This window comes from Micromesistius poutassou, assembly GCF_964030765.1.
Source record: "Micromesistius poutassou genome assembly, chromosome: 19".
NCBI classification, from domain to species: domain Eukaryota; kingdom Metazoa; phylum Chordata; class Actinopteri; order Gadiformes; family Gadidae; genus Micromesistius; species Micromesistius poutassou.
Window position 1 is genome coordinate 9,737,652 of NC_140289.1, and position 25,135 is coordinate 9,762,786.

General features: G+C 42.5%; 1 protein-coding gene across 1 annotated transcript in view; it reads left to right on the forward strand.

The window, feature by feature from the left end:
* Positions 1-25,135, forward strand: part of rgs6 (regulator of G protein signaling 6) — a gene marked incomplete at its 5' end in the record, with an annotated part of 47,206 nt that overhangs the window by 12,641 nt on the left and 9,430 nt on the right. The window contains 4 exons of the mRNA XM_084484111.1: positions 21,169-21,265; positions 22,465-22,515; positions 22,986-23,092; positions 25,118-25,135. The exon at positions 25,118-25,135 is cut by the window's right edge and continues 34 nt beyond it. Of these exons, the coding sequence (XP_084340237.1) occupies positions 21,169-21,265; positions 22,465-22,515; positions 22,986-23,092; positions 25,118-25,135 (273 nt within the window). The remainder of the gene's footprint in view (positions 1-21,168; positions 21,266-22,464; positions 22,516-22,985; positions 23,093-25,117) is intronic.

The following is a 25,135-nucleotide window of genomic DNA, read 5'->3' on the forward strand; positions in this document are numbered from 1 at the left end:
TTTCTTTCTCTTTTGCCCTATTGTTTGAAGTATCTCTCTGTCCCTGCCTGTCCTGAAGTATCTCTCTGTACACTGTAGCCTTTTTTTTAAGTAGATCCTTTCTACCCATATGTCCTTCTCAATTAAAGACAAAGATGAACCCTGATGATAACAATGCAGAAATTGTTTGTCTGGTAAATATACTCGTTTATACATTAATTATTATTATTATATTATTATTATTATTATTATTATTATTATACACAATTCCCACTGAGCTCTGAAATGGTTATTTAGCAATTTCCCTTTTTTGTTTTTCGTTTTTTATAAAACCGAAGTGATTTGTTACGCAGCTATGAAAACGTTTACATACAATTCATTTCTTTAGCCATTACAACTTCAAAATCCTCTCTCCAAGAACCGACCCAAAATGCCCTCCCCCATGAAGAGAACTCTTCTCTCATGTCAGTCTCTCTCCCATCGCTGCCAGTTCATGCAGCGTTAATATTTGATGAGGAGTCCTGCGCTGGATGGACGGAGCGAAAGGCCTATGTGCGGATGGCCAATCAATATCCATCAGGAGCCAGTCAATACGCAGGAGTGTCAGGTGGAGACAGGGCTGTCAACAACCTAATGAGACCTGATGGACTCAGACCTGATGGAAGCCTGGCCGGCAGCAAGAAGCGCCCCATCGATTGGCTGGAACCGAGGAGGGGAAGGGCGCCTGCTGATAGAGGCTCGCCTGAGAGGATGAAGGACCAGGATTCAGGATGATTATACCATCTGCATCTTTGAATCCATGAATCCAAAACACGGACAGGAATCCCTGTGAAATTGCCACCCAGCTGGACGCTGGCCGTTTAGCTTTAACTGCCACAATGACAGAGATCGTTCTGTCAAATAATTGATATTTCTTTCCACTACGGTGAAAAGATTGTGCAGCCGTGGTGGCTGTAATATCCCCCAGATCTCCCCCTGTAATCTCCCCCTCTGCAGGGCCCTACCTTTCATTATGTTCACAAAACCTAGCAAAGTTGAGCAGATATTATTCAGCTCCTCTGTTATTGGTTTGACTACTCATGGGAGCCTGACCTATCAAACACACCGCCTTTCTTCAGAGCGCCCGTGCGGGCAAACAGCAACAGAGGTGGCCCTGTGAAGACTCCACGAACACCTAAGGAGCAAAAGCCTTTATTAATCTGGTGCATAAAAAAGTAACAACATTCCCTCCCGTAAACAAAGCTCCCTGGTAAAAAATGAATTATTCATTGTTCAGGGTCCCCAGGAGCTTACTTGCCTTTGATAAGACATGCTATTGTTTTACCAAGGGGGATGAGCAGAAGGGTTAAGACGATTTGCTGTGCAGGGCAATTGGGACTAAAGATTTTTCCTTTGTTACGTAAAGTTGATAAAGTGTATGTGAACTTCTTTGGAGTTCACATACACTTCACATACCCACACAAAAAGACACACATAACCCACACTGCGAAATGAAAAACATTTGGATTACTGCATTATTTAAAATATATTTAAATTTCCCTTCAATAGGCAAGAAATTGGTATTCCTTAAGGATACAAAGGGATGGTGCATTACCATTCCACAAAACTGCAAATATACTCAAATGGCATGCAGTCGATATTTCTAGAATTTATTACCCGTTAAATAACTTATGCACAACCAAATACTATTAAGCAATAATTATATTTGCAGATAGCATATTCTTCCATCCCATATTGTTAATTAATGGAGTAAAAAATACATTATGCCATTGAGCTACTAGGGCCATCAATTATAGTGTTATTCCTGTATACTAAGTAGCGTCAGGGTAAATATTATAACAGTAACCCAGTAGCATAGATTGATCTGTTGAAGATGCTATCACGTTTTAATGTTTTTATGGACTACAATGGCAGTCAACGCAAAGTAATCGACAACAGAAAAAAGCCGATGTTGCTTTAAATTCTTTTCATTTTTTAATATATTTGAGTGTTCATTTAGTAAAACAAATGTAATCAATCACATACGAAGATTTTTTTTTTTTTTTTTGTACTATTCAAAGTCAGTGCGGCTGTATCCGATCAACGGATTTCCTGCAGTTCGATAACCAATCACAGGACTGCGGTATCGCTAACCCCACCCATGACTGTTGGGTTTTAGTTGTTAGTGTAAGTGGACAACAGGGTTCCAGCACAAACTAACAGGGAAAGGAACACATGATTGTACCATTGGTTCTACATTCATACTGGTTTACAGTGGAACCCGATGGAACACGTTCCAGAAAACCTGCCTCCGCCACAAACATGGCAGTGGAAGTGTAGGCATGGACTCAAACTGAGCCCCCTCCTCCAGTGTCCTGGAAAACCCTGTGAGACGTGGGGGGATTTGTGGAAAGCACACTGTTGTGGGAATTCATATGGGGAGGATCACCTCAGAGGAAATCAATGCAAGGTAACCTATTTTTGTTAGACTGTGTTACACAACTGTGTGCGTGCGTGTGTGTGCGTATTTGTATGAGCTTCTTCATATATTCACATTCAACAATATTTGTGAACATTTGTTAAATGGATCCAAGTCCATTTCCCACAGAGCCGATGGTAAACAGACCTGTCAGCTCGTCTTAAGCACAGCCCAGTGCTTTATGTCTGGAGCTGTTCCTTAGAGCCGAGCAGCAACATCCCACAGAAAAGCCTCATTCGTGAGCTTGTTTCTATTCAGACATCAAAGCTATCAAGAAAATCCCCCACAGAAAAAACTGCAATAAAGTATTGCTAGCTGGTTATAGCATTACAATCAACAATCAAAATATAACACTTAACATTTGCTGGTACATTTGACCATTTGGCCTGCCTAATTGAAACAAAACATGCAATTTAGACAAAACAGAAAACAATCTACTTGACTAAAGAACATATTACACTTATGGAAATCCTATTTCCATAACAAATAATTGAAGAGCTCTAAACAATGTGATTGGATGGTGCCTGACTATGACCTCAAAGACCTTAAATGTAATCCTATGACGCATCGCACAATGGCACATCTGGTGTGCAGAAGCCTTATTCTATTATGGTCACTGTTCTGATGGGAATCCTATCATATGATTTAAACATGTTTATTTAATCCTATTCTGTATGCCCGTTTGTGCCAGAATGGTTGATGGTGGAATTTTGTGCTAAGATGCTTAATGTGTGTGTGTGTGTGTGTGTGTGTGTGTGTCTGCACATATGTGCAATGAAGGAACAACTAATCTGACTGTGATGAATAACATCAGTGTCTGTTGATCAGTAATTGATGTGGGCTAACTGGAAACAGCATGAGATTGTTACGAATCACAAGAGTACACATTTAACAGATAAGGATACATATCTTCTTACGTACACCTGCCTGAATCCTGATAGCTTGGCTTTGTAAACGAGTCTCTCGAGTCCACATTTCAGGCTCCTTTTCTCTATTCCACCTGCCGCTGCTAATTCCTTTCCCCCTGAGACCGGAGCTTGGGCCGTGTTGGAGGGCTTCTGACAGGGAAACAACCGGCTAAGCTCTGCAGTCGACAGGCTGGGAATCAGCAGGAGACTTCAGCTGCAAAGTTCATGAATGGCAATGTGGGATAATTCCTGAATTTGGTTGTTTTATTGACTGCCACACACACAAACATGTACACACACACACACACACACACACACACACACACACACACACACACACACACACACACACACACAAATGCAGCAGAGTAGTGTAATATTCTGTGTAGACTAAATAAAGCAGGGAGAACATCAATGTATTGATTTTCTCATTAGTATTCAGTGTAAGGCTATGCCGAAATGTAAAATGATAACCAATCATTTTCATTCAACATCATTTTCATTTTTGTAATATGCTTCTCCGTAACGTAATTATGGAAAAGGGACTTTCAAGACTTGCTGTGTCGTGTGGTCCTGCCACATGGGGAATAATCCATGCAGCCCATCTGAAATGGAATGGAATCTCAATCAGTACCAGTAATGAGTGGCTAGATTGGCTTCTTGATAAGCCAATCCCTTCATAGCAAAAGAAGAAGGGGAGAGAAAAATACATGTACCCCTCTGAAACAATGGTGTTGATGTGTTTCCTGTGTGTGGTGCTTGTACATACAAAGTGTTGGCCGATAGTAAAAAAGCATGGAAGTGTTCGTATGGGTGCGTTTATATTTAGAGCATACACCGATTATAGACACATCTCTAGGGTACTGAGGTGTCTTTTTCTTTCGGCAGGCAGGAACACTGTGTGCTCGGTGGGCTGTGCTAGTTTGAGTGTGGGTATGCGCGATCAGAGAGACGGGCTGCTAATTATTGGAGACTGGTTCATTTTTCATCCGTCAGACGCTCCCCGGCACCCCTCCGACCGTTTCTCATGGTTACGCCGCGACACCACATCCGGCAGCGACCTCCATCTCGCCTCTCAGATCTCTCAGATTGGCCCACCAACCGAGTTCAGACGACTTAGATTGTTTCTTCATCTTTTGAATAGAAGTACAAAGTTCTCTGACATTTATTTTTTTCGTACGTTCAATTAGAGGTAGAAAGTGGAAGACTCGTCTGAAGATTTTATCTAACGTCTTTGGCCTTGATCTGTGTTAAATATAATGGATGTCGCTGTGATGTGCGGCAAGGGTCCAGAGCAGAGCTGGAAGTCATAGTCGATCCTAATAGCTGCAGTGCTCACACTGGTAGCGCCAGTCTGAGCACGCTCATTGGCAACGCGACCCACTTATGTTCCATTTAAGACATGCGGCTTTGAACATGTGGAGGTGCTTCAATCATCTTAAAAAAAATATATATATATATTTGTACATTGTACAAGTTTTATTGTAATTACACCGCAATATTATACTAGCGCAATCAAAGAACACGCAAAGAAAAGACACAAACGCACTATTCTGGATGAAGGATCGGCAGAATACTAAAACAATAAAAACAACCTGACGCCTTGGTCAGAGCCTAGAAATACCCTGCGGAGAACCCTGATATATATTTATATAAGGCCAATTATCCTCTTTTGCTTTTGCTCCATGGACCAGGTTGGGATTAAGACAGACAAGCCCCCCTCCGGCCCTTCATAGAGAAGGTGATATCGTGTAAAACCAGCTAGCAGAAAACACTATTACCGGGAAAATATCAAAGGGGAAATTTCCAGAAGGAAGCACTTGATTTGTGCTCGATCTGCAGCACCTCACCAAGTGAGACAGGCTTAATTGGAGCTGCCGCTTACATCGGCATGGGTGGCTCGGCTGCATGAAGGCCACGGGATTCATCCATAGGATCTGCATTGATTTCAACTCACAGAGTAGACTTTGAATATTTGTTAAAGGGTAATTGTAGCCAATTGTAGAAACCTACCCGCCCGACCACTGCCTGCACAGGAAGGCATGTGGATAAGTACCATTAGTACCATTCTGAGTGCGCTTTAAGGCCTGGGTCAAGTATTGTATATATATACAGTATATAATATTGTAATTACACTTTTCCAGGTGTGATATCCCCAATACCAGCAATAAGTCAGTTGTCCCTTATAGATCATCTCTTGCAGGTGTGTGTGTCTTTGCACATTGACACACTTATATCTCCAATGAGTATGCCAGGAATTATATTAGACTCTTTTCAGGGCTAAAATAATAGCTGCAAGCTACTAGGTACGAGGCCTTTCGACTCAATCTTACCGATGGCATGAGGGCCACATAGGGACCAGAGCAAGACATACGGTTTCAATCACTTTTACACCAGATAGTACATGGCACATTTGTTAACATGCTAAACATATATAATATTAATTCCAACCACTATATAACCTCGTCCCCAAAAAATATTTTATTTGACTCGTGTGTTTTCCTTTTGGAGTTGGAAGAGTTGGAAGGTTTTGTGTACTTACAGTGCACACGGGTTATCCGGTTTTGTGTGGTTGTAATGTCCGGGACTGCGAGCCAGTGCTGGAGGGCATTTGCATGTGTTTGGGATGAAAAGCCTTCACACAGGCACTGGAACAGGCTTGCTACAGTGTTCCCCGTGGTGCGAGGGTCACACTGCTGCTTCAGAAATAAGGCTCTAAAAGTTGGAAGGCGTTTTATATATACTGTGTATATATATTATTATTCATCAAGGTCTTCTTACACATGCGTGTCCATACATGTGTGCTTGTCACGCAGCGATAAATTATTGATAGATCAAAGGATGAGTAAAACGACTCTTCTTCACATAGCCGAGGCAAAGCCCTGTTCAATATTGCATTAGCTCTCAGATCCTGGGAATACTGTTGGAGAATGTCTTTAATGATTGTATTCATGTTTTTCCTGTGTTTCCTTTTTGATGTTGTTTAAAAGCCTATTTTATCCCCAATAACTACAGGATCTACCCCACTACACAGTACACACACACCTCTTCATTATCAGTTTGTTTTGTTATTCTCTCTTATTCTCTATTCTCTTAATCTAATGCCATGCAGTCACTTTGATGAGTGCTTCACAGAGATAGCTCGTTATGAGCACCCTTACCGGTATCATCACTGCACTGAGCCAGGGTGCTGAAGCCATGATGGCACAGAGTCCACAATAGGAGGGCTCAAGAAGATCAGTAATAATAACCTTTGAAGACAACTTAGAATCACATCATCCCTCTACTGCACACCAGGATAGACATAATGATCTGGATGACATGGTGACAGGATGACCCAATGAACAGGATGACATGGTGACAGAATGACCAGATGAACAGGATGACATGGTGAACAGGATGACCAGATGAACAGGATGACCAGATGAACAGGATGACATGGTGAACAGGATGACATGGTGAACAGGATGACATGGTGACAGAATGACCAGATGAACAGGATGACATGGTGACAGAATGACCAGATGAACAGGATGACATGGTGAACATGATGACATGGTGAACAGGATGACATGGTGAACAGGATGACATGGTGAACATGTCAAACATACACACTTATTATATGTTGTATGTCCTGGCACTTAAAAATAGTACTCCGCATTGTGTAGCGTCTTATCCTAGATATCTTTGTTGTATACGGGGAATGGGTTAACCTAGCAATTTGTTTCTATGAACATCTTTACTGTACCGACAGCGATATATTGTTGTTTCTCTTTCTTCTGACAAATGTACTCATTGTAAGTCACTTTGGATAAAAGTGTCTACTAAATAGCCTCAATGTAAATGTAAATGTAAATGAAGCAGGATGATTGGATGAAGAGGACCAGGAGCCACGTCCAGCCTCCTCTCCAGGCCCTTGACCATTTGCTCCTTTATTCATCTTGACGGTCTCTTAAATACTATACAAGCATTGTTCCCCCAATGCTACCAAATGAATGTGACTGGGGGCAGGGCCTATAACCCCATCACCTCCTTGCTTCTACGATCAAGTCCTCATAATCTATCAAACCCCTTCAGTCCCCAAGGGGGCTGAGAGCGATCGATGGACGGCACGCCTCCAGGCTGAAGTGATGAGGTGGCTCTGTCTCCCCTGGGGCAGCCAGAGGGAGGCTGGTAATGCCGCTGATGTCCTTGTTAATGATGTTGTGGTGCCATGGATTGAAATCCAGGTCACCAAGGACCTTAATCCTAGATGATATATATGCTTGTTCCCTAAAACTGTATGAAAACTGATTTGATTAATCATTCCTTCTGAAATCCGGACAGAAGAATATTGCACAGCAAATATATTTTGATGGTTTTGGATGTTATTGTGATAAAGATTCATCCATATACCTCTTTTGGGATTGTAGCACAGCAAGGGGAGCCTGAAATTCAACCACAGACTCCCCTGGATCAAAAACGATAACGTTTTCCTTTCCATCAAAGCTGTTACAAATTGACTATATTACATTTTGGGAGAACTGAGTGATTTAAAGATTACTTTCTACCATGGATTTATACAGACTCAACCACATAGCCAGAAAACACTTTTAAAAAACTTTTAACAAAGTTGGTCTTTTTTAATAGAAATATCTACCTGTAACGATGGTTCAGATAACCTTGGCTTCCTTATTTCCTTAATATAACGAAATGTAAAGCAGCACAACAAGGGAAACATCTTGCAAGGCCAGAGAACTAACGTGGTAAATACAGGAAATTTATGTTTTTTATGTTGTCTTTAAAAGGTTGCACTAGGAAATATTTAAGAGGATAATTTGAGTCAGCTATTAAAGAGTGAAATGCGCTACTAGAATATCTTTCACAAGTTGACAGCTACTGCTTCTGTCGAGAGCCGAGTCTTGCCCACTGCTCCTTCAATCTTAGCTCACCATCAGAAACAGGTGACCGTAACGGATTAAGAGTACCTACAGCCCATATAGATGTATAGTTATTTATAGTAAGGCACATGGAGCAGGCGACAATGAATCTAAAGGAAGAATTAAAGAAATGGAAATGGAAACAAAAAATGATAATGATAACAGGCTGCAGGAAGCGATAAAAAGGGAGTACAGGGGGAAGGCAGACACGTGATTTGGAGTATAACCTTGGAAACGAGAGAGATCTTCCTTCCAGACAGACCCCCTCCCTACAGCTAAATAAACAAGGGTGTGTTGTAGCCGCCCTCGTCAAAAACTAAAAATGTCAAAAAGATTTCTCAGCTCCCAGTTGACAACGCTCATTATTTTCAGGGAGTGTTGGGAGGAAGTGTTTTTGAGGGGTTTTGTGTGTTATAAAGTGTTTACTAGTTAATCTATAGTTACACAAGTCTAACAATTTCTCCATTCTCCGAATCTGGATGTGAAATGGGATGGATTATGTTGAGTTCTCAGAGACGTTGTTTCGCAGTGTCAATAGCTCTAACCACAAGGCTGAACAATTACAAATTAGGACTCGTCCAACCGTCCTGTTTTCCCAAAAAACCAGCCAACCGTCTGAGCAAAGTCATTTTACAATTTCCATTCAGTGCCTTCTGCAATTGCATTTGTACACTCTGAAACCTGATCAACAGACTAAAGCTAAATATAATTTGAATTCTGATTCAGACCAAACTGAATGAGTATGAGCCGTTCTCTTTTACTAGTCTGAATCAGGTTGTGAAAGCACCTTAACACACAACACACCATCTCTCCACCACGTTCTAACTTTCGGACGTGTACGACAATATTACCTAAGTCATGGCAGATTTGTATTTCGGTCTAACTACAAGTTTAATGAGATTTGGCCAAAATCCATTGCTGTGTGCAATAATAATTGTAGGATTATGTGGATAATGTAACCATTATTGATTATGATCAAGATGATTTCAGTAATGATTCACTATAATGATACTGTAAAGCCTCTCCCTGTAGCCTCTCTCCCGCCGCGGGGCTTGTGCAGGGGTATTCAGTATAACATTTATGGCGGTCAGAAATACTAGCCTCTAGATTTACAGTAATCAACTTTCCTCTTGGAACATTACTCTCACTCCTGCCATTCTTCGACTAGCAAGGTCGTCTCTGTCCACCTCCCCTGGGCCACAGTGATGAAGAGCTGACCAGATTGATTCCTCTCCAGGGGGTGGCTTGGCCTGACATGACCTTCTGCTGGGGATGTCTGGCCGGTGGTCCGCCAGCAGCGAATCAGCTGTTGTTGTCTACATGGATTGCTCATTTAGCAATGTCTCAGAGCTGTCTATGTAGGCCTATGTTAAACCATTCTGGGAACAGGTGATTTGAGGAAGTCATCGTCAGTGCCTGGGAATGTTGTGGAAGCACCTGTGGTTCGTAGTGTACTCAGCTCCCAAACAAACAGTACCCAGGTTTCTATCAGAGGAACGAACGGGACGTCGATGTGACGCTGCTGTCCTCTGTTTAATCTTCATCTTAAACAGCAGAGAACTGTTGTTGGTCAGGAAACTTGTAGCTTAAGCAATAGCTGTTGTTGTTTTTCAAACCAATATCTGATCAATATTTGATCAGCTTATCTCACATGGATGAAGGTGTCTGTCTCAGTCATGTTTAAACACATTTTCCCAAAAGTAACAACTCATTTACCTAGTGATGGTGAAAGACACTGAAAGTCAAAGGTACCCGTGGCTGAGTTTGCCTTACCATTGGTATTCAGAGCACCAGGCGTTCCCTTCCCAAGGTTGTGGCGGCGCCGCTACAGGCCATTAAGCCCATGTTAAACTACTTTTTTTATCCATTCAACCTACCGCCCGAATTAAGATGCAGAGTCGGTTTGGTGTGGAGCGATGAATATCTGCATCACACGCTACATCATTGCACAAACTCCTGCTGGATAACTTCTCTCTGCGGTCATTCTCAGGAATGTTAAGAAGGTGAACTCTCTGTGGTGGATCCCCTGACTTGAAAGGGTGATCTTGATGCAGGCAGGTGTGTTGCTACCTGCACCTATTTGTGAACGGAAAGATCAGAGTATAAGCCTGAACATTTGATCTCATATTTCCATTCCATTCTGTACATCTAAATGACCTTTGGTAAGACTGAGATTTTTCTGAAAATACTTCTTTACTACTTTTTATTCATTCTCATTGCTCTTTTCGATCAGATTTTGGAGCAGAAGCCTGCTGCCTGTGTATTGTTTAGCCAAGGTCCAGGTACATCCACAATGTAACTCAGGGTTACTTCCCATTTGTGCACAACCTTTTAATCAGTCATACTGTGGAACAATTGTATACGTCCAGTCTTGTCGCATTGACCTGGCTACCTGAAGTCTGACCAAGCTCAGACTAGCATTAGGTGCAAAATATGTCGGCGACCAGTCCTCGACAGAACGGGAAACACCACCATCCTCTTCCACCATCTCAAAAGGCACTTCCCCGCAGAGCTCTCAGAAAGCTTGAGGTTGCGCTATCATGCTAGCGTCAGCCTCCCCACGTAGTAGCCAACAGCCCAGCGCTATTGCTAGTCAAACTTCCAAAGTTTGACAACCAAAAGATTTGCAATAAGCAGCGCAATTACTTACTGTATCGCTAAAGATATGATGTCTATAAGCACGGTTTAAAAACAGCACTTCAAGAAGCTAATTAGCGTCCTGGATGGTAAGTACCCGCTGGGCGAAAATATTATTCCCGAACATCACTCCCTCAGCTCTACTCTCTCTCTAGCAGTTGTTTACATATGTATTATTTTATTTATCAATGTGCAGTATACTACCTCTAAAATGTTTGAGAGACGTTTGAAACCAGGCATCTAATGTGATGGGACTCAACAGCAGTTGTTTACATATTAGTTTATTTATTCAGTATTTAAAGCAAAGACATGATGATTTTGTTGTCACCTACTCGTTCTGGTAATAAATTGTAAACCATAATAAACTTTCTGGTTACTTTAGGGTTCTGTCTTAAGGAGAATACCCTTACAACTTTAAGTTGAGCATTATTCTTAATATTAAATATTTATTGTGATAATTATCAATGTCAATCAATATAAAAACATATACATTTTGGCCATATCGTCGAGCCCTAGGTTCAGCGTACTCCTGTTAAAGAGAGTCCATGCTTTTATGAATACCTGGTTAAAAGAAGAAGAGGTAACCCAGCTGGTTTAGAACCAGCAAACTCAATGTTAGTCGGTTATTCTGGATGTTGCACCTCTGCTTCCGAATGTGCTGGTACTGTGGCACAGTGGTTTGCACTATTGCCTCACAGGAAAGTCATGAGTTCAAACCCTTTTTTTGTGTGTTCTCCCCATGTTCACTTGGATTCCCTCCAGGTACTCCAGTCTCCCTCCCACACCAGAACACAAACCTGTTTCATAGTCCTGCCAGTGCCTAGGCCCTAGGGCCTTCAGCTGCTCCCCGCAGACACCGGAGAGATAAGGGCCGTGGACACGGTCGCGTGTGTCTGGTGCTCCGGCATAATCAAATGGAACGGGTTACATCTGTGTTTACCCTCCCATAACATTACAGAGAACATTTCCGTCTTTAATGGACGAGAGCTTGAAATAAAAGCGACTGGGGACCAAGAAATACATTTGTGAGACTTGACCGAGACGGCCCTGCCATTGGCTTAAAGAGGAGTCTGCAGGATTCTCACGAGTGTCTTTTTTCACATGCATGGAGAGAGGAAGACCTCCTAGTCGTGAGGCCGGGCTGGTGTGAGTACGTGGCTGAGAGCCATCCAGTCCTGTTGAGCTCCAGTGAACTGTGTCATTAGCAACACAGAGATAACAGAGGAGCAGACAAGCTCTCAGCGAAAACCATTACTCTTAACAGAGCCCGTGTCCTGGTGTGTGTGTGTTTTATGTGTGTGTGTGGGTCCCTTCTAGGGGTGTCCTCGACCAATACTTTGCATGGTCAAATCAGATTTGTCAGGCCAGACCCATCTTTGGCTTATCATCGAATCATATACAATAAATCTTTGCACCTATGTGGCTAAATTATGCCTATTTTCTTGTGACTTTTATGTTGTTTAGTCAACGGGCTTATCAGGGTCTACCCCAGCTGGCTATAGGTGAGGCGACCCACTAATTCACTTTTCACCATATGACAACAATGTGGGGGTCCGTTTATGTCATCTGAATTCAATTTGACAGAAAACATGGCTGCTATTAGAATTACTGTATACACAATAATATAGACTAATATAATATAATGTTAATAATAAAATGCATCTATCATAATGCAAAACGTGCATCGCTAAATAGACTGTATAAACTTTTGACAGATGAACAATTTAAAATACATGTGAATCAGGGTATAGAACGAATGCAGCATTATTACATTTTGCATAATTGCATAATTTAAAGTGCAATGACGGATGGAGAGAATCATTTCCCTGGCGTGTGTGGTACGGTATGACAGCTGGTGTTGACACAGTTTGCATTTAACTTTTTTTGGATCCTCTTTAATTGTTTCGAAATGCTGCCAAACTTTTGAAGTTTTTTTCCTGATATTGTGTAACCTCACTAGAATGTGCTCTACTTTGAGTTTTTTTTGTTGGATAGTGCCACTTACACAAAGGGGGTTATCAAACAAACAATGGGGACACTTTAAAACATAACACAGCAAATTGCTTTGATATATATTTGTTGTTTCTATTTATTTTGACAAATGTACTTGTACGTCGTGATTCACTTTGGATAAAATTGTTTGCTAAATGCCCTCAATGTAAATGTAAATGTTGCACCCCCACCTTCCTAATGGAATGTCCCGCTGTAAAACACACTCAATTCTCTCAGCACTGTGATTAGACTATTCAGGACGAAGTCGGCTAAATGTCTTTCTATCAAAGGTTTACGAATACATCTCATTATTTTTCATCCAGCAAGATATTTCATTAATACACAGGATCAGATGTTATAATCCCTTGTGCCAAAATCCAAGGAAAACACATATTCAGAAGCCCCTGCCCAAACCAACCTTATAAGCATGCTGGCCACTAAGCTACCAACCAAAGGTGAAAAACACGAGACAAATGGCCCAATTAACAGCAGTAAATACAGCAGTATGCAGTAAGCAGAATTTCATTGGGTTATCAAGTGGGCACCCTCTTTCACAGATGTTTCGTTAAGTTAGGCCCACGACACCTCCTGAGGGCTTAACAATGAAACCAGTGTCCTGGATTCACCCCCCTCAATGCTGCCACCACATTGCCACATTTAATGCATCTAAATACTCTTTCCTGCATCGTACCCCTAGCCCTACCCCTAACCCTGACCAAACAAACACGTTAGAACATTAGCACACGTTAGCACAGCTGGCTTACCTTAGCTTGCACCCCAGGAAGTATGTTTTCTCCTTACCCACAGCCATTCACTTGATCGTTCTGCTGCCACGGACATGTTACTAACAGCCTGCCTCAGACTTCGTCCACAAATGCCCAGTTCAGTCAGCAAGCTAATAGTAGATCTAGCCACGAACCCCCGCGCACCGATTTCAATAGGCCTTAGTCGCATACTGGCTGCCTCGCTGTGCTGCCTCTCTAGCCATTTCAGCATACTTCGCTTTCTTAAGCTCATTGGCTACTTCAACTCTGTCTTCCCAAGGAACTGTAAGTTCAATAAAATAAACAATCTTCTCTGAGTCTGACCACAATAGCATATCTGGTCTTAGCCGAGTGCTAACAATGATCCGCCTTCATTTCCCAGGCTCCTCCATTACTTAGCTGCTCGGCTCTGTGCCTGCCTCTAAATGGTCTAGCCTTTTCCCCCTGACCCACAAAGTTAATTTGCCTACCCTCTTTACTAGCGGCTGATGAATTAGCTTCTCTCCGTTTATCATCAACAGCCTCTGCCAAACATTTCAATACCTGGTTATGACGCCACGTATACCGCCCCTGGGAGAAACTGACCTTGCACCCTGATAGGATATGGCGGAGGCTGCACACACAGGAACATAGTGTGCATGTCTCATCCCCACCAAACCACTGATTTAAGTTCTGGGGAGATGGGAGCACATCATACATAGCACCTATCATAAATCTGATCCTGTTAGCCTCCATGCTCCATAGATCTCTCCATTTTATCTTTAAGATAGATTTAATTGAAATGCGAGGGGAATTCAATCTCAGCTTGTCAAAATACACAATGTATAAAAACAGGAGTGCCTGTCGGATACATGTCTTGCCAAGAATGAAAAAAAACCTCACAGGAGCATGTAAAAACTTTGATTAAATGCGTGGGGAGAGAAAGGGAGAGAAAGAGTGAGAGAGAGAATGTCTTTGATCTTCATAATAGAACTGTACTCAACTTCAGCCATCAGTCATTTGGTCCATTGTTACATATAAATAGAAAATGTGTTCATTTAATTGTATTAGTACCTGCTTTTCATTGTGTCAGTGAGTCTGTGTGTGTGTGTGTGTGTGTGTGTGTGTGTGTGTGTGTGTGTGCATACACAAATTAATTAATTCAATCTGTATGTGTGGGTCTGTGGTCTTCTATAATACATGCATTCAAGTGTAATTGCGCCAATCACTAGTTGCATGTGTATGTTTACATTTCGAGACATCACCTTTGCCCAAGAGACTAATAACGTCCTCCCCCCTCCATCAGAGAAGATGTGAGTCGACTGCAGACGATATTATACACTAGCCTCCTCTCTGCTCCCTTTATTGTTCAAACCTGATGGCAGCACATGGTGTGTGGGCTCAGTGTGCCTGGGAGCTAATGAAGCCACCGCCATATCAGGCCTCGTTCACTGTGATGTCCTCTTCCCTAATATAGCTTGCAGTAAAAAGGCCATCGCTGCACTATTAGCGCCATGTTCCTAATGAAAGGCTCCCGCCCCTAGTACGTGAGCGTGCACATAGTGACATATACACAGAGATCGCCTGGAAAGAGTTTTGCATACACAGAATAAAACCTTGATGGACAGCACTGGATCTCTGCAGTAAGGTTGCAAACACATTCAAATTTGCTCAATAAGAACATGAAAATGAATATGAAATGAGATGTTGACCATTTATCTATACGAGAAAAGCAAAATATACTGTATAAAACATTAAGCACACTGTCTACAAACTGGTCAAACTCCACCATCGCATATCTTTTCAACTCAATCCATCCTTGTGTGTTTCCATAATCTGTCAGCTGGAAAGGTCACCCGCAGGAATCTTTTTATAAGATTAAGACATCAATCACACACACAATCTATTTCCCTGAGCACGGCCTCCAAGAATAACACGGTCTGTCCCCTGCTGGTCGCCCACAGCAGGCCCCGCACTCCGGCGGGCCTCCTGCAGATCCCTTCCTCCTTCTGCTGCTCTGCTGTACGTTCTGTCTGGCCGTGGTGAGGCCTGTGAGAGGGAGTGAGTGCTGCTGTGTGTGCCTGTCCTACTGCAGGGCTACACGGTTATGGCAAAGATGATAACTGCGATTATGTTGCTTGATAGAATCCCAATTTTGAATAATATACAATTAATTGCGCAGCACTGTCCTACTGTGGCGTTGAAGGCCATCGATAGTACCACTTCAATTACAACGAAGAAGATGGCTAATGCCTTTATTAAGTCTTTCTGGGCGGGAAATCTGACACTGAGGTCAGATCTCACAGCCAGTATATTAGCTTCTTATTATCAGCCCATATTAGCCTCTTATCATATTCTAGAAGAGCTTTAGTTTTTATTGTTACGGAACAAGATTTAGGTTAAATCGACCATAGCTTATCCTTTCATATCACATTGCATATTTTAAATTATGATCATACCGCATGTACGGTTAGCTTGTCCTTGACATTCCTGATCGCTTTGATTCATGATTGATCAAATAAGAACCGTCATCAGCTATTGAACTTGAAATTCTGAGAAAATGTGTCCTTTATTTTCACTTCACACAATCTCTTGACTTTCTTAGCAAGTGTTCCATGACGGGATCAAGGTGCCTCTTAAAGGACTTAAAGAACGCGCCGCAATCAGTGTAGCGGCTCAAAACTTGATTGTGTCGGATCGTTGGAAGTAAAAACTAGTTAGAAAGACCAGAAATACCTTTAAAGTGATGACAAAGTGGCTCTCTGAGACGAAAGCTATAACAATATAACAATATTTATAAAGAAGTTCTCCATTCACTGCATACTTGAGTAAAGGTATCCTGGAGTAAGCAAACTATTCAGTTGAAGCTACAGTAAGCTACAGTATCTTAACACCATTGAAAGCAAACAACATGTTGTGGTTGCAAGGTACTGGCAATAAATCATACAATTTTAATGTCTACCTGTCTTGGAAATCCGCCTGATCCTTTTTGTCTTCTCTGGCAGCTCCTCTGAGCTGGCAAAAACAGCGAATCCTTAAGCTGTATGCTTTTATCAAAGTTGTTAAACAAACATCAGTTGAAACCCTGTTGTAATGGACCGTTTTATTGTTATATTTATTGCAAAGGGATTTTAAATGTGCTTGGATTATCCATGCTCATATATTTCACCGTACTTTCTCCTGCTACTTACATCGCTGCTGCTACTTCTGTTGCACCAACTATGCGCTACACTTGCTACTAACTGCCTGCAGTGTGTAGCAATCTGCTAACCAAATGGCTAGCTTTGCTTATGTGCATCCATTTGCGTGTAGCGTGCGTTTCACAGACAACAGTAACTACGGCTGCCACAGGTCAGTGGTTCTCAGCGTTTGCTACTGTGGTATCCTGCTGTTATGTTCCTATAAAAAGGCAATAGATGCGCCGTGTTGATGCTGAATTCTGTGTGCAGATGGCTTTACACCCATGTGCTTACGAGCAGGTCATGTTTGCTTCCTTTCCCAGACAAATTCCATGTCCCCTGGGGCTGTGTCAGACAGACACCAACAACATCCCCTCAGGGCCACCGCTGACATTCTCCTTCTCCGCGGGGAGCCCACGCTACAGCACAGAGAGAGAGAGACAGATTGCCCTGTTGTTGTCCTTAATAGAAACATCCCTTTTTTTTTGTGTGTCGTGCTATTTTTCAAATAGATGGTTGTCTCTGTTCCTTTTGACTGCGACGTACAAAAACTGGAACTAATTGAGATCCGCTCTGAAAATACATGGATTTTACTTCATGAAATGAAGTAACCTCTAGCACATTTCTTACCCACGTGGCCAGTAACATATTTACAACTTTGAAGTCAGAATGAAACAGGGGAAATATATCGCTAAGCGGGCGGGGGCAGCAGATGTTCCATAAACTAGCTTGCTCATGGGGCCCCCCATGCTAGTACGCAGGAACCTTACTGCACACGAAGGGTTGTGGTGCTTCTGGGTTTTCTGCCAATCACAGATGGACCAGCCACTGTGCGTCATGGCAGGATAATCAACCCGTCAGAACCATCTCTGAGCCCGCCGCCTGGCATGCTAACGCCAACCAGAACAGGCTAATTGTGTGGTGATAACACTGTGATCACTGCCCTGTGGGTGGTTAAATACAATATGATGAAATCTGCTCCCGACTCATTGCCAACACTGAAGACACATACACACCTTGTGATGGTGTGTGTGCATGGTGGGGATGACGGATCTCGTACCTCATGCTGGTTGTCAGCATGACAAGCGAGGAGTGCTAGCATGCTGGAGGCTATTAGCAGGAGTGGATGGTCCTTGAGGGAGAATTGTCATGATGAGCTACTCTGGATCCACTCAGCCACACGGCATCATCAAGGCCTTGTTAGCATTTTATTGCAGTATTGATTCTGATACGCATACGCGGCCTGGTGGCTGGTCATGTCGTGCTCTTGGAGCGCCCAGACGGTAGTAAAACAAAGAAAGAATGACTGGTTGGTTTGACACTGCAGAGCAGAATGACACAGTGACACAAACAGCTCTTGGGAACTGTAGTCCATGCTTGTGTGTCTTTATTTACCCACAAGCGATGCTAAGTCATTTAAAGTCGTGTTGTTATGAGGTTTTGTCTGTTCAGGACCCTGACCATAGGCAATAACAACTCTTCATAATCCTCATAATCCATAATCCTCAGCCACCCACAATTTACATGTTTTTTTTAATATGTACATATTATATGCATATATAATATTGTATTATATATATAGCCAATATATATAGGCTTCACATCACTCACACTCGTTTTGTTGTTTGATGGCTAACTTCTCTTCCAATTTTAACCTCTCAAATGGGTTTTTTAACAGAAACTCAACAATGTTAATCACAGGTGCAACACCACTCGCCATATCTGCATCTGATATAGAAACAACGAAAGATACTGGTGGAATAATTTGAGTTAAAACAACAACAGTTCTAGAATATGACCATGGGGCAGGCTACTTTACGACCATATCGGCATCTATTAGCGAGGATTGCAATTCTTATTGCAGCCTGCAGGGTTATGCGATAAACATACGGAGGAACGCAGTCGTTGAGCTGCCCTGCCCCAACATTGCATGACACGTTAAACTCAACTAGAATCGCATCCATCATCCAAAATGTGATGTCAACAGACCAAAAATAGTCGGAAGGCCTACAGAAACTATTGATAGTTAATGTGACAATCGCATTATTAAAAATAGACTTGGAGCAATGATTTACCGAGGATCAATTTTTTCGGGAGCATGCTTTTGCAAGTAGTTCGCTGCCCCACCTGCCGGACGGCACACACCTGGTTTAATGTGCGTCATGCATTTTCCATGGCACACTGAATGCATTTGATGTGAAGATGTGAGGTGAAGCCGCTGGTGTAAGATTACTCCCATGCATCATGAGAATGAGTGCATGGTATGGGAGCATATTGGATACCACGTGGGTGCTGATGGGAAGTTGACTGACCCTGCACTGTAAACAGAGCCAGAGCCCCAGAGCCAACAATAGTTGAGTCCAATAACACAGTGTCATTGAGTGAGTGTCATTGATGGTTGATGGGTCACAACATAAAGATACCACATGGCTTTCTATCCCAGCTATGAGTCATAACTGGGATAGAAAGCCAATATCGGTCATAACTTATGACTTATTGTTACAAATTCCAATCCAGCGACTCAAGGTTTCATGATACCATATGAGAATTAAATCAGTTTGGGGACGTTCAACGTGTGGAAGAACGTGTGCTTTGCTTGCATGTGGAGGTGAGCGTGTGCACCTGTGTCTTTATTTACCAAGCTCATATTGGCCTTCCCAGCAGGCTCCCAGCCACCAGGCATTTTTATATAACCGGGCCTTTTATTTCCGCTTCTTCTGAACTGAAATGACTCTGGTTATCCATCTATCTATCTATTTACGCACACTATACATATATATATATATATACAGAAAGGCATTTAATCAAATCATGGTGTTTGGAGAATTGGGCATGTTTATCAGCACAAAATGGGTGATATCACATCATTGCCTGGCTCCGAGAATGAAAAATGGGGATGAGAGATTCACTCATTGTTCTGTGTGCAATTGCTGTGTTATATTTTGCTTTCAATAAATGTCCTCATTGTCTGCTTGATAACCCCTTTGTGCAATGGCAGTTGCGCAATCCAATCATTTCTTTTTTCCAAGCAGAGCACATTCTCTAGACTATAGAGTAGAAGGTTACACAATAGCAGGAAAAAAAATCGTAAAACCATTAAAAAACGTTAACCATTAAAAACGCAAACAGTGACAACAGCTGCCTTGATATCATAGCACTCATGCTGGTGGAAATGATTCCCTGTTGGTACTCAGTTGTGCAGTTTAGCTATTGCGCTAAATTGAATTGCGCCGCATTTGTTCTTGACACTGAGACGTAATTACATGCATTTATGTTCTTTAATCAGTCAAATGCCTCGCTTTATTGATGCAGGATTTGTGGTGATTGGATGTGAACACCGTGCGTAATCAGACAGAGCGGAGCGCTCCGTCTCCACAGAGACCCACCACGGTTTGATTTCATTTGATTACAAGCCAATACTATCGTATATAAGGCTTATAGTAGCCTTCATTTTTGGTCAAAATGAGAGGCAGACATGAACGGACGTGCACATTGTCGTCATGTTTGGAAAAGTTAATTGTTTTCTAGAGGAGGGCAGAGGCGCCGGCCCTATAGACAGCTGTGAGACACTTGACACCTGGAGGAGTTCATTTACGTTTTTAAGCTTTTGAACCATGCAAAAGTCACCAAAAATGAGGCATCATAATAAAAAAGATATGATCATACATGATATGTATGATTCTTTAATCAGTCAACGATGGGTCTGGCCTGACGAATTTGCCTCGATCATGTTAAATCTTAGTCTTGGAAACCCCTAGTTTTAGTCTGTAAACTGTTAGTTAATCCTTATCACAGCATTAACTAATGTTCATAAATGCTTATCAATGCACCCTTATAGTAATTTAAATAAACAACTTCCATACACAATAGCTGTCTGCAAAGCGACCTGCCTTCTGGCGCTTCCCACGCTCCCAAAGGGGAACCGAAGTCAGGGCGGCAGGAGAGAGTGTGAGGGGGAGCGGTGATGAGCAATCAGCAAGGAGGGCACGGAGGGGGAGCGGCGGACATGATTACCTCACCGCAAAGTGGCCCACGTCTTTAATTAACCTCTGCTCAGGGGTATGAATAGGCCTTGGAACACCACTGGAATATGTGTGTGTGTGTGTGTGTGTGTGTGTGTGTGTGTGGATGTGCGAGTTTGTGTGACTAGTGTGTGTGTGGGTGTGTGTGAGGGTGTGTGGGTGTGTGTGGGTGTGTGTGAGGGTGTGTGGGTGTGTGTGTGTGTGCGTGTGTGGGTGTGTGAGTTTGTGTGACTTACTTTTTTGTATCTAGACTCAGCCATATCTCAACAAGTGTATTGAATCTGGGGGATCCAATCCAATCAGAGCGTCTATGTCTTGTCGCCCCCGGCAGATCGAGGACATAGTGCTGTTCATCCAGGACGAGGAGGAGGGCGTGCCCATCAGAACGGTCAAGAGTTTCATGACCAAGATCCCCAGCGTGGTCACAGGTGAGTGGCTTCCAGTCTCTCTCTCTCTCTCCCCCTCTCTCTCTCTCTCTCTCTCTCTCCCCCCCTTCCTGTATTTAGGTTTAGAAATGAATGAAGCCGTTGGGGTTAAGATTTCATTGGTTTTACAAAGTCAAACAAAGCTGTGATCTGATAGTGAAATTGGAGTTGTCTGCTCGGCCTTGGGTAGCATTAGTGCTAGGTTGGGCGTCAGCTCTCAACTCTATAGGAGTGCATTGGCAACTCTGGCAACCCAGAGGTTCAACACTCATCGTGTGTGGACCACCAAGTATTTGAGAGTTGTGAAGGGAGAGCAGAAAGAAACGGGTTGAGCGACATTTTGAAAATAGACCAGGAGGGTTTTTATACGCTTGGCTACAAGCGTGGTCGTGATCGACTCGAGCCACCAAGCTTTTGCCCTCTCTATGGTGGTGAGAGGGTATTTGACAGCATTGCCAAACCCTAAAATATCCAGCACTGAATCCACCCTGTCCAAACTGTCATCAAAGTAGTACATATAACATATGACGTAACATAATGGAAGGCCGCGAGAGAGGGAGATCATGTTTATGCAACCTGTATCTGGATCAGGAATTAAAGTGTTAAAGGTGACATATTATACCACCAGGAGTGAGTGGGATTAGCCGTTACAAGCCGTTGGTGGTATAATATGTCACCTTTAAGACAGAGAAAGCTGCAATTATGGTTTGCAACGTTTCTATGAATTCCTCTTAAACCATATGACGCTATGGAATTATCACTAATTCATTGCTCCAGTAATGTAACCGATAATGTCTGACATATCAATACCATGATCTTTAATAATAAAGCACAGCTTCATAATACCAGGTTTCGGTACCCATCCCTACTCCTACAGAGGTAAGCGTATGGTTTAATAGACTTATAAGACTGGAAGTCAAAACACCCCTGTTTCCTCAACTTTGAACCAATCTAATAGAGACTGCTAGGCATAGGTTACTGATCATTTATCCAGCTATTATAAAGACACTACCAGCCAGAGCACTCTAATGCTCTCTTCTCTCTCTCTCTATCACTTACTCATTCTCATCTATCCCTCTCTATCATCCTCTTAAGCTCTCTCTTACTCCCAAATGATCTTTATCTCCCTGCAAGGGACTTGCAAGCACTGGGAATTGTGAGCTCAACGGAGGTTTACAGTGTATTTTTTGATTTGATTACAGGTACAGATATTGTGCAGTGGCTGATGAAGAATTTGGATATTGAGGATCCAGGTGAGGACGAACAATGGTTATGGGTGTGTCAAATAATATCCTCTTCAGGAATTGTGAATCTGTTAGATAGGGTTGATTTCTAGTACAAACAACTCATGGTTTCTCGAAGTCCTCGATGCAGTCTATTGTTGAGGTCGATCCATGTTTCATGAATTGTATGCTCTGAAGGGTCGCATACAATTCACAAACATGCATATCTGAAGTTGTTTTATTGTTCAAATGGATGATGCCGTGTGTGCGTGCATGTGTTGTCTGACATTACAATCACCGCTGGTTGCTTTTCGAGCACTAACAAACACTGCTTGAATGTGAATTTGCTTGAAACGCACACACAATCATGACATGATGACATGATTGCATGTAACGTCCACACAGTCAAGCAAAAGTTGGGCGGAAATACAATGCCTTTTGATCATCACCATGAGCATTGAGAACAGCCATGTAGTTTGCTGTGTTGTGGCTGCGTGCAGCGGAGGCCATTCACGTCGGAAGCCTGATCGCTGCCCAGGGCTACGTCTTCCCCATCTCGGACCACGTCCTGTCCCTGAAAGACGACGGAACCTTCTACCGCTTCCAGGTGAAAAGACCCCCACAAACCACCACCCCGTACACAATAGGTAGAGAGGACGAGAGGGAAAGACGGTAAGAGGGAGAGAGAGAGAGAGAGAGACAGATTAAAGTGCTTTCCTTGCCTTGTTAGTTTTCTGCCACTGCCGTCTGCAGACCTACAGTGTTGCCATGTTTATGTGAAACTGAAAGAGGAATGAGAGGGAGAAAGACAGTGATGGACAGATGGATAGAGAACGACTAAGAAAACATGGAAGGGAGAAAATGGTTTATTCAATGGTTATGTAGCTACACAAGCATGTCATGTATGCGCGTTGTGTGATGATAAAAAATCCTTGTTTTTCCGAACTCCAGACAAAGAATTAGGATTCAAAGCCCTCAACTTCCCTACCAGTCAGGGCTTACACGTCATTTGAGGAAGTTATAGATGGAAGGCGTGAAGTCACTGTAATTCTAAATCTACCTTAGTGGCTGTCTGACAAGAGGGATCTCCATTCAAGATGTCCCTCTGTCCTTAACCATCCTGCGTCCGACCATTAGCTTGCTACGTCTTCCCATGTCTTCCCTACATGGTGGGGTGGGGTTGGGGACAATCTATGACCCTATTTAAAATGGTGTCCTTAATAATCAACACGAGGAGAAAAGACGCTTGCTGCTAGACTGCTAGACTTGCTGCTAGACTGACAGAGCTGACAGAACAGACAGAGGTGGAAAAAAAACCCGGAAACAAACAACACCTGAAGAAAGCTAAAACGACCCACTCTTTCTCAGCAATATAGAGTATAGATACAAAGCAGCAATAAACATGATTCATTCAACATTAAGCCAGTTGTTTATTTGACTGATCTGTTTTTGCAAATCTGAGTCCCTTTTGGCAGTTGGAGTAATGTGTGTGAGCGACATCACTATCAATATCAACATCTGAGGCTGACGTCCTCAGTGTGGTTGGCGTTCCAGTTTACGTGAGCAGCGCTGAAATGAAAAAGGCCTGGCAATTGGAACCAATGTCCTTGGCTTGCCACTTGATGTGGCGTTCACCACAAGTTAGACGTCGTTAAGTCATCGATGACACCTTGGCGAATGAAATAGAGTCGTAACAGCCGGGAAGAAATGCAAAGTCTTTTGTTGCCAAGGTTTGTTGGCACCAAGAGAAGGCCCGCTGCAGAGATATCATCCATGATTTGCATTGCGTTTTTTCAAACTGGAAATGACACAAAGGAGCAAAGAATCACACCAGAACCAAGGCTGTCGGGACTCACTCACGTCTCTGTTATTTAAACCAACTGGAATGTCTGAAAGGACGAATGAAGACTTAGTAATATTAATAACCACTAAAAGTAAAATAAAGTAATATAAAAAAATGTACGATTCGGTACATTATGAATTCATGGGGTCATGGTTTGCTACAGTTTTGAGACATTGACAGGGTGTCAATCTACACTGTACCAGTTTCCAAATCACCATTAAACATTAGTTACTTAGTGTGTATATTTGAGAATAAAACACATTCCCTATTACTGTGTTTATGCATATATCTATATTGTATATTAGAAATTTTCTGCATGATTTGATTAAGTCTAGTTCCACTGAAAGAGACACTGGGGTGTTGCTGGCGCAGATGAGTCCTCATGTTGGCTGTCCGGGCAGAGACAGACAACATACAACATGACAACACTACATACATGTTCTATCGCCGAGTCTTTGGCCAACACCAATACTGTTTGCAGGGAAACCAAAGTGATCCTAGACCCCCTGAATGAGGTTCTTTAGGTCTGGCATAGCCCTGGCCATTTTGAACTCTTCACATAAACAATGTGCTCACTTGCTGTTGTTGATGTTTGTGTGATTGGCTACCTGGCGAAACGTGACACTGTATAATGTTATGACACCGGCAATAGAACAAATTACAAATTAAATCCATTTTTTTTTACTCATTTCCAAATGTTTGTGTCTAATCTTGCTTACAGTAGAAGGAACTACCTTTTTCTAATTTAAGTCTTGGTGACCTTTGGTTTTACGTCTACCCTTTCCTTAGGCACCATACTTTTGGCCT